The following is a 10,727-nucleotide window of genomic DNA, read 5'->3' as shown; positions in this document are numbered from 1 at the left end:
CCAAGCCAAGAACAGACACCAGAGAGGTAGGGGGTGGGTGCGTGGGTGTACGGATATGGTGTAGGAGTTCCGATGCAGTTTAGGTTCTGAGGGAAGGGGTAGGAGCGAGGATGTATACATTTTCTCCTAGTCCTCGGAGCTCCCCAGTGGCAAGGAGGCTGCTCACCCTCAAGTTGCTTAGGACCAGACTGCAGGACAACAGGGAAATGGGGGCTGGTTGGCAGTGGAAGGTTGGAACAATGCCCAAGGATGCCGCATTGGCCTCATGTCTCCCCCCTCCCCCCATTACCAAGGCACTCAGACTTAATGAAATGCTTCCTTCTCCATGGGCACAGTGCCCACATTGCCACCCCCAACAGTTCTATAGGGGGAGGGGTGGAGAGTGATGTCAACTGACAGGTGGGCCCTTGCTGTCTCTCAGTCTGTCATTCTAGTTGCTCTGAGTTGAGAATGAAAAGCCCAATGTGTTTTTTATTACCCTTTCGGGAAGAAGCTTTGAGAATTAAACTTAGCATACTGGCCTAGCGGGAAGAGGATGAGAAGAAAGGCACCTCTCAGGCTGGGCATTGGCCCTCCAGTTCTCCTTGGCCGGAGCTCTCCACCCCCATGCCGCCACCACATTTAGACACCTACGTGAACGTATGCAGGTGTGTCTGGTTAAAGTTGTGAGTCCTGGGAATGGATGAGAAGGGCAGCAGTTCCTATCTGACTGGGCCCTCCCCTCTGCTTGACCATTCTTTTGCCTAAGCAACTTAGGTATGGCCTCAAAGAAGGAGAAATGTTCTTTCCTCCTATCTCCCCATGACAACAACAACAAAAAGCAAAACTAAAACACAAAAGATAGACAGTGTCACAGACTGAATGGACTACTAGAGTCAGGAAGACCTGGGTTCAAATCCTAAATCCTTTAACCTCTCTGATCCCATTTCCAGATCTTTAAAATGAGGATAATAAGGGACAGTTAGGTGGTACAGTGGAGAGAGCACCAGGCCTGAAGTTGGGAAAGACCTAGGTTCAAATTTGGTCTGATATTTCCTAGCTGTGTGACCCTGAACAAGTCACTTAACTTCCATTTGGCTTGCCCTTCCCCTTCTCTCTTAGAATTGTTACTAAGACAGAAAAAGAAAGAATTTTTTTAAAAAATAAATAAACAAAATAAGGATAATATCCACCTCACAGAGCTGTTAGGATCCAAATGTTGTGGTTCTCTATGCAAGGTGCTTTGCAGAGATTGAAGTCCTATAGAAATGTTAATTATTACTGTTATTATCAGCACCAACTTTGTGCTGGGATCTAGGCCTGGATATCCAATCTGTGGGCAAGGCACCTCTTTCCCCTGGCAAGGGAGGTTGAAGTAGACAAGGCTTATGAATGGAGGACCACGTGTTTGTGACACCTTGGGCATCAATCATTCGGCTGCATGTAGGTGCTCTTCCTCTCAGGGGCATGTGTTTTACCCCTCACTATTATCCGTGTCCATTTTAAGTCAGGGCTTAGGTGGGACTGGTGTCTTAAACATGGTGGCTACTTTTGATATCATGCCCAGACCTGTACTCCCTGGGAATAGTCAGGGGTTCCAGGAGTGGTGGCTGTCCATTTGAAATCTGAGTTGGGGCACAGGGGCCTGGACGAGGGTTGCCAAAGCTAGTAGGGACTGATACTACAACTCTAGCTCTACAAACCAGTTTCCTGGGACCTAGGACTGTATCTAGGCCCCCTCTGCAGGGCTGTCTCTCTCATCATGCCCACTCCTGTGCAGGCCCTCCTCCTTTCCCCAGGGGTGCTCAGGCCTCCTGCTGGTGAGTGGATTTTTCCAGCTTCTGTAAACAAGTGGTGGCAGTGTGCCAGGCAGGCAGGAGACGGGCGGGGGCAGTGCCCGCAGCCAGGGTGTGCCAAGCACCAAGGCATGGCCTGGAGGGAGACAGGGAGACTGAGACAGAGAGAGAGACACCAAAGAGCCTGAGCTCAGCATCAAGACAAGAGGGCCAGAAAGATACCAAATATTCCCCTCACTGTCCAGCCCCCTTCTTCTCCCCAACCATCCCCACCCAACCCCACCCCATTGAGTCTAGAGAGTAGCTCCTCCTCTACCACCACTCTACTACTAGGAGGGGGTAAGGAGGCCACTGTCCTCAACCTTCAAACCCCCCCTTTCCCCCTCCCCCAACCCCCCACCCCTCAGGGCTGGCTGCACCATTATAAATTTATAACAGGAATTTCTCCAGCAGCCAAGAAAAACTTGACCTACTTTCCTGATGGCTCCCAGCCTGAGACTCCCTGCCTGGCCCCCCAGCCCCCTATTGGGCCCCCCAGTCTCCCGCCAACCCTACCCCCCAAAGATATCTGTAGCCGAACGGGCAACCCCTCTCTCCCCATCCCCATCCAACTCTGAGTCAAGGTCCAGGGACCCTGCTTCTGTGTTCCAGGCCTCTTGCCCCATGCCCAGACTCTTTTTCTTATCTCTCCCCCCAGTCTCTTATCAGCTCCCCAGGGGTGGGGCTTGGGGGCCCAAGGGCGAGGTCTGTGGTGCAGAAGCCACATAACCTTCTGCCCTCTCTCCTCCCCATACACATAGTTATGGATTGACACATACGCACACATAGGTGCGCACGCGCACACACACAGACACATACATCTGCCTGCACCCAGCCTGCACTCTCTAGCACTATACCTGTGCTGTGACATCGGGGTGACAGTGCCAAGAAGATGGATGGTCCAGGACAGCCTCATCCCTGTCTTCTTTTCCCCCAGCTCCTCTGGGGAGCCGGAGTATGACTCAGCCCTATTAGCTTAGGGTAGCTACAGCAGGAATCTTCGTAGGATGAGGTCTCCCAGGTCATTGAGCAAGAGCCATAGCAAGTTGGGAGTAGGGAGAAAGAAGAACATCAGCATGGTGAGCTGGATACATTTACTTCTCTGTGAACAAGTTGTATCTTCTCTCTGAGGTAGAAGGCAAGCTCCTTCAGGGCAGGGAGCAGCTTATTCCAGCATTTAACACTAATAATTGAAAGAGCTAGCCTGAGATTTACAAAGCTCTTTACAATGTTATTTGGTCTTCATGACGACTCTAGAAAGCTTACATTCTTTATCTCTATTTCACAGGTGTGGAAACTGAGGCAGAAGGAAGCGATATTTAAGTATATGATACTTAAGTAACTGTTTAAGTCATGAAACAAATTAATGCCAAACAATTGGCCCTTAGGATTCCTGGGGGCAGCATATTAATGTAGAGAACGACATATTAACATTGTCTATGTTTTTGTTTGTTAAAGATTTCCCAGTTACATTTTTTTGGAAAAAAACTGTTACCTTAGGAAAAAAAAAAAAAAAAAAAACAAGGGAGGCAGCTGATGGCTCAGAGGATTGAGAGCCAGGCCCAGAGATGGGAGGTTCTGGGTTCAAATTTGGCCTCAGACACTTCGCAGCTGTGTGACCCTGGGCAGGTCACTTGACCCCCATTGCCTAGCCCTTACCACTCTAATGCCTTGGAGCCAATACACAGTATTGATTCCAAGACAGAAGGTATGGGTTCTAAAAAAAAAAAACAGACTCAAAAAAACCTTACCTTCCCCAATATTATGTATTGCTTCCAAGGCAGAAGAGTAGTAAGGGATAGAAAATGGAGAGGTTAAGTGACTTGCCCAGGGTCACACAGCTAAGAATATAGCTGAGCAGATTTGAATCTAGGACTTCCTATCTCTAGGCCTGGCTCTCAATCCAATGAGCCACCTAGCAGCTCCCTTTCCCATGCATTTTAACCTAGTTCTGGCTGGCAGCATCTTGTTTGGGGAGCTTGTTAACACCACTTAGGTGCCTACGGTAACCTTTTGATTCAAATTTGACACCATTGTCCATTGGAGGATAGAGCACCAGAGTTGGAGTCAGAAGGAACTAAGTTCAAATCTTAAGCACTTACTTAAGTATCTCATCTTTAAAATGGAGATAAATAATATAACCTACCTCATAAATTGCCAGTGTCTCACTTCCCTAACAGTGTGTGTACCTAGTGAAGTTAAATTGATCATGGATAGAGAACTCTCTGTTTACATCTCTTCTTCTTCCTCCTTCTCCTCCTTCTCATAATCATATCTAGTATTTATATCTTTATCTCAGGTACTTTAAATATTATCTCATTTGATCCTCATAACAACCCTGGGAGGTTATCCCCGTTTTACAGATGAGGAAACTAAGGCAGAAAACAGCTAAGTGACTTGCCCAGGATCACAGGGCTAAATTTGAACTCAGGTCTTCCTTATGCCAAGTGCCGATCTCTACTCCCTTCTCCACTAGCTCTTCCTAAGAGTTGTACTTGTTTCTGGTGGCAGTAGTAGAAAATGCCAAAAATCCTGTTAACCTTGTCACTTCATCCCTTTTCTTTTTGGTTATATATAATGTCTCTTATCCATAATGAGCCTTGATGAATGTTTAGGGAGATTGGGCTGGAGGTGGAGTAGTTGTCCCACTTCCCTGACAGTGTCAGATCTCCTTCACACTGACTAGGGGGATGGGCAGTAGAGGAAGGGAGAGCACAGATGTCTCCCCTTGTCCTCAGAGCATCGGCTTTCCTTTGACATCGCCACCAGTTTCATAATGGGCTTCAGGTATCCATAATGTCAGTCCAGAATAAGCCCCTACCTCCTCTCCACTCCCATGAGCACCTGTCTCAATCCTTGCTCTCTCTTCTTTCCTCAGGGCCCTCAGGACAAGACTCTACAGCTGCTCCCCCCTCCTCCCCATCTCAGGACTCTCCCCAAGAGCCAGCTTACATCCCCAGCCCTTCTACCACACTACTCCCTGGCCCCCCCCTGCCACCCGCCCCCTGTGGGGCGTGGGGCATGGCATGGAAGGCCAAACACTAAGGCCAGGCACTATGGGCGCTGTACCCTAGAGCCCGGGTGGTGGGGGGGAGGCTTGTGGCTCTGCCTGCAGGAGGTCGCTGTGCCTACTTCAGTCTGTTGGAGTGCTGGGGGAGGGGGGCAATCCTGGATGGAATTGCAGTGAATGGAACAGAAGCCAAGCAAACTGGATTGTGGGTCTGACCCAGAGGAGAACAGGTAATGAGCATGATAGGCCTGTAGTGCTAACCCCCAGCCATGGGCATCACCTGGCTAAATTGATGGTGTAAAATTCAAGCTTGCTCCTTTTATCCTAAGATCATAGATTGAAAGATGGATGGAGTTGTAGAGTCTAATCCCTCTCATTTTACAAATGAAAAAAGCAAGGCTTACAAAAGTTGTGGCTTGTCTATAGTCCCATGTGTAGAATAGCAAGGCTGAGATTTGAACCCAGGTCCTCTGATTTCAGATGCAGAGCTTTTCCCACTATCCCATGTTTCTCTAAGGGTAGTTATGGCGGCCATGCAGTGGACTGAACACTATTCCCCAGACAGCCCTGTGTTTCTCTTGGAGGAGATACGGTTACCTCCAAATTCCCTAGTAGAGCAGGTAGTTAGGTTCTGGCAGGAGGCAATGGTATGTGGCAGAGGGGTTGGGGGTGGGGAGATTGGCAAGCAGGTGGGCATATAATGTTTCCAGGGTACATGTGCCCATGGACAGGTGGTTTCTCTGCATATACATGTTTAGAGCATGTTGGCTCCCCTGAGCTCTTCCATGTTCTTATAAGGGGAAGGGAGAAGGGAATCCCTTGGGGTTTCTCCCAGGAAGTAGGAATAGATGTCAGCCCCTAAGATTCGATGTACATCGATGGAAAGGTAGCCATTTGAGTATCTCTGTGTGGAGGAGGAGATGCTGTTTTTACTCAATGCGAGAAGAATTTAGGGGAGAGGGAGAGGGTGTCGTTGCCCACCCTGATTGTCTCCATGTGGCACAGCGCCCTGTCCCAATTGGCATGGGGCCTAGAGTGCTGGGTACAGCCTGTGCTCGTGGCTGGGGAGGGGGGAGAGGGTGCTCCGAGGATCGGTGTGGCTGTTGCCAAGGAGATGGGAGCTATGCCAAGAGGCTTGAAGCCCAGCCTGGCTCAGCAAACTGGTGAGGGGGGACAGGGCCACCACAGGGTCCCAAGGGAAGAGGCAGAGATGAAGGAAGCCCCAGAATTCTGGCCTGGGTGGGAGTGGGTTTTCTGGGAGTGTGTGAAAGCTTCCTGTCCGTGTCCCCACGAAGGCTATGGACCTTTCCATATCTCTTCCCCCTCTGGAAGTTTGTTATATGCACTCTGTCCTGATGACACCGGGGCCATGGGTGCCTGTTCATTGCCATCCCTGGTTCTTCCAGGGCACAATCAAGGATGTGCTGAACGTTTTGGGAAGCTTACCTGTGCCAGGGAACAGAGGGGACAGGGATCAGGCTGGGACTGTTGAGGATTCTACAGTAGATGCTAGAGCACTTCCCATCCTCCTGTATCCTCCCTACCCAACCCACACCCCCCTAGGGTCTCCACTGCTGTCACCCCCTCCCCTAACCCCTCCCCCAGGTCTTTTCGCCATCTTGTGGCCATTCCTGGAATTGTCTGAAGTTAGATATTCCAAGTCAGATATTTTCAGGGAAATGAACCCAATAGCACCTAGGCCAGAATGCCTCCCCCTCCTGCCATTTAGGAACCAGACACTGAGCCATTCGGGAATCCCAGTGAGAGATTCCTAAAGCATATCTCAGTTTGAGGCTCCCGCTCTGTAAAGAGGGGCTTGGGAATATGTCAGCCACGGGGGGGGGGGAGGGAAGTTATACAACCCCAGGATGCATATAGAGGGTTATATAAAGTGTGTGTGGTGGGGATTATGCAATATGTGTGCATATACTAAGGGTTATATAATATGTGTGTCTCCTAGAGGCTCTGGGACATGCCCGTTTGTTCTAAAAGTTGCTTAGTATGTTTTTGCATGACAGTATGCATGTGCCTTGGAAGTTCTGTATCCTAGGTGCATGTGTCCCTAAGCTTGTGCCCTCTGTGTGTATGTGTTCACCCTAAGAGTCATGTAACCCCTGGGCATATACTAAAGGCTATGTGGATGTGCTATCATTAGGAGTTCTGGAGAATGGATAGGTTGCAGGGGTTGTCAGCCAGATGTGTATATATGTACTGGGACTCTAGCCGGTGCCCAACCAAACTCCTTATCTCCCAGCCCTGAACTTCTCAGCAGGACCTTTCCCAGCCTGGTCAGCTGACCACAGAGACTGGTAGAGCTCGGTAGGAGACGGGAGGTAGTTGGGACTAGGCTGGTGGGTCCAGATACCCTGCTACTATGAGTAGAGTTTCACCAAGGACCAACCAGGGGAAAGTTCAAATGCCTTCCCGCATCCTTCAACCAGGTCACTGGATGGCAAGCGGAAAAGAAAGACCAGCCAATGTTCCCTGAAAACCAGCATGTCAGGTGAGCTGGACTCCCTACCTCCCTCCCTTCCCACTTTGGCTCCCCTAGGCTGTTCCAGGATTATTCTGGTGCCTGGGCAACTGTCAACTCGGGTACCCTGTGAGAAGGGTTAGAGCTCTTTTATGAGCTCCTAAAGGAAATAAGAGTGTATAGGGGACATATTCTTGACCTTTGAGGCTTGAGTCAGAGAGGATAATTGTTTGCTTTTTAATTCATATCCCAGTTGGTCCTGGGTTGGATAGACTATGGAACTGACCCAGTATCACATTTCTAATGTTATGTTGACATTAAGTATTCCATCATATATCTTCACCCATTACTCTGTGAACTAGATAAAAGGAATAGCTCAGAACTGAGATGGGAGATGGTACCAAGCTGACAAGGAAGTGCTGAGATATGGATGAGGGACAGTAGCTTTGGCCTTGAGGCTCTACCTGACTCCTACAGCTGTGTCTCCCTGCCTCCCTGTACTCCAGGGTACATCCCTAGTTACCTGGACAAAGATGAGCAGTGTGTCGTGTGTGGAGACAAGGCCACAGGTTATCATTACCGATGCATCACTTGTGAAGGCTGCAAGGTACGGACTCCCATGCTATTCCCTCCTCCACTTGGGCCTCTTTTCATATGGCCCTCTCCCCGAACCTGTCCTACTAGACACCATTATCTTCTCCCCTCTTTTCTAGGCACCCATTGAAGGACTCCTTACCCTCACCTTCCTCTCAGTTATCCCCAGCTTCTTTCATTATATCCATGCCATCTCCTCCCAGTTGTTGACCTTTCAAACCTATTCAATTATGTCTTCCTGTGTACATAGTCCACAGTCCACAAGTTATTAAAACCCGTAGACTTCTCCAAGATCTTAGCCCTGCAGGTTGTGGTGAGATGTCCTCTCTAATCTATCTCTTCCTTTCAGGCTTTTTGGTTCAAATGTCTGGTGGGTTGGAGGGGCAGGAATCTAGAAGCTGGTCCTTTATCTGCCCCCATCTCCTAGGGCTTCTTCCGGCGCACGATCCAGAAAAACCTTCATCCCACTTACTCCTGCAAATATGATGGCTGTTGCATCATTGACAAGATCACCCGAAACCAGTGCCAGCTATGTCGCTTTAAGAAATGCATCTCCGTGGGCATGGCCATGGACTGTAAGAGTACACAAAACTGGGGAAGCATGGTCAGGGCAGAAAGAAGAGTCCTAGGGTCAAAGGACATGTCTTCTAGGATTTCACCCCACCCTTGGCATAACTACCCATACAGTTGGTTCAACAATTGTGTTTCTTATTAAATGTCTCTGTTTTGGGGGCAACTAGCAGATAGAGCACCAGGCCTGGAGACAGGAGGTACTGGGTTCAAATCTTGACTTACTGGAAGATAGTCAGAAAAAAAAGATTTGGTGAAAAGAGATGAAGCAGTCTGTATTATAGCCAGTATGGCTAGATGATAGAGTGAACACAAGGGATTAATCTATAGAGAGAAGTGGGAGGTTGGAAGAGTCAAAGCTCTGAATGTCAAAACAGATTCATTGTATTTAATCCTAGAGGTAATAAACAATAAGAAAATGGCCTTTAAAATCTGGTCTTAGACATTTCCTAGTTGTGTGACCCTGGCAAGTCACTTAACCCCAAATGCCTAGCCCTTGCTGCTTTTCTGACTTAAAATTACCACTAAGAGAAAGGGCTGTAAATAAATAAATAAGCAAAAATAAATAAATAAATGTCTGTATACATGTAGGCCCTGGATCAAGCAGGGCTAAAAAGATAAAAACTCACATCATAGAGCCCTTTAAAAGTTTTAAGTACTTTTCCCCACAAATAACCCTATGAAGGGTTACTTTCCTCATTGTCTAGATCAGTGATTCCCAAAGTGGGTGCCACCACCCCTGGTGGGTGCTGCAGTGATCCAGGGGAGTGGTGATGGCTACAGGTGCATTTATCTTTCCTATTAAAATTTTAAAAAATTAATTTCCAGAGCGCTAAGTAATATTTTTTCTGGAAAGGGGGCAGTAGGCCAAAAAAGTTTGGGAACCACTGGTCTAGATGAAGATACTAAAGTCCTGAGAGTTTTAGTAATTTGCTCCTTGTCCCCCATGTTTTGTGGGTTTGGGTAGCATTTGAACCTGGTCTCATGACACAAAGCCCAGCATTCTTTCTTTCTTTTTTTTTTTTAAACCCTCTCCTTCCATCTTGGAGTCAATACTATGTATTGACTCCAAGGCAGAAGTGGTAAGGGTAGGTAATGGGAGTCAAGTGACTTGCCCAGGGTCACACAGCTGGGAAGTTTCTGAGGCCAGATCTGAACCTAGGACCTCCCATCTCTAGGCCTGGCTCTCAATCCACTGAGCTACCCAGCTGCCCCCTCCCAGCATTCTTTCTGCCAAGCTGCCTCTCAAAATAGAGAGGACACAGATCCCCTCTGCTCTCAAGGGCTCAGGATCTGATGGAGGGGAGGATATAAACTCAGGACTGGGACACTAAGTGAGAATATGGGGCCTGGGCCTGGGATTTCACTGCTATCCTCTGCTCCTGGCTGAGAAAGCTTCCCTGCAGATGCTGGGCAGCATCTCCCCTGCAACTCACCCTTGAGAGCTATTTGGGGCACCCTGAGGTTGGCTGCTGGGTGTCAGAGGTGGGACCTCAACTAGGACTTTCCTCCCTCTGAGGTCAGCTCTACATCCATCATGCCAAGCTGCTATCAAGCTGGATCAAGCAGGGCTAAAAAGATAAATGTGACCTCACCAGTGGTCATAACTCACCTTTACATGGTGCTTTAAAGTTTGCAAAACTTTATAGATGTCCTTTGAGCCTCGTAACAACCCAGTGAGGTGGATGTTATCATCCACACTTTACAGATGAGGAAACAAACTGAGTGACTTGAGCAAGTTAATGCAAAGGAGACCTACAAAGTCAAATGCTGATGGGGATTTGAAATGTAGATTCTTCACCTTGTTCTCTTCCTAGTATCTCCATCTTCATTCAAAGGGGGCACTCACTAAAGAGACTCCTTCAGAAAAAGGTGAACAGGGCCTAGAGACTCTTTTTTTTCCTTTTTTTAAACCCTTACCTTTTATCTTAGATTCAATACTGTATATTGGTTCCAAGGCAGAAGAATGGTAAGGGCTAAGCAGTGGGGGGCTAAGTGACAAGGTCACACAGCTGGGAAGTATCTGAGAACAGATTTGAACCTAGGACCTCCCACTAGAGGTTTTAAGCCCCTCCTGCCACCTCTTCTCTCTTAAAAAAGGCAAACAGGACAGGTTTCCCCCAGGTACAGCCCCTGTTGCCTCTTCTGCCCTCCAGAATGTAAAGGCCATGGATCATAGAGCCCTAGGGAGAGATGGGATAAAGAGGGAGAAGATGCAGACTCCCAGCTCAGTGCTGTTCACCCAACTAAAGCTACATCCACTGGT

General features: G+C 48.4%; 1 protein-coding gene across 5 annotated transcripts in view; it reads left to right on the top strand.

Annotated features, from left to right (window-relative positions):
* THRA (thyroid hormone receptor alpha) overlaps positions 1 to 10,727 on the top strand; it is a 32,117-nt gene that overhangs the window by 13,348 nt on the left and 8,042 nt on the right. Inside the window, exons 1-5 of one of the 5 annotated variants that reach the window (XM_044674459.1) lie at positions 4,938 to 5,054; positions 7,138 to 7,143; positions 7,266 to 7,327; positions 7,804 to 7,904; positions 8,319 to 8,466. In XM_044674459.1, coding sequence (XP_044530394.1) covers positions 5,002 to 5,054; positions 7,138 to 7,143; positions 7,266 to 7,327; positions 7,804 to 7,904; positions 8,319 to 8,466 — 370 coding nt within the window. In that variant the 5' untranslated portion in view covers positions 4,938 to 5,001. Of the gene's footprint in view, positions 1 to 4,937; positions 5,055 to 7,137; positions 7,144 to 7,235; positions 7,331 to 7,770; positions 7,905 to 8,318; positions 8,467 to 10,727 lie in introns of those variants that run through there. The other 4 variants (XM_044674458.1, XM_044674456.1, XM_044674457.1 and 1 more) reach the window with 4 other exon arrangements.

The sequence above is a fragment of the Gracilinanus agilis genome, chromosome 4 (assembly GCF_016433145.1).
Source record: "Gracilinanus agilis isolate LMUSP501 chromosome 4, AgileGrace, whole genome shotgun sequence".
Taxonomy (NCBI): Eukaryota; Metazoa; Chordata; class Mammalia; order Didelphimorphia; family Didelphidae; genus Gracilinanus; species Gracilinanus agilis.
The sequence above is the reverse complement of the archived record's forward strand: the minus strand, read 5'-3'. Positions and strand labels throughout refer to the sequence as shown.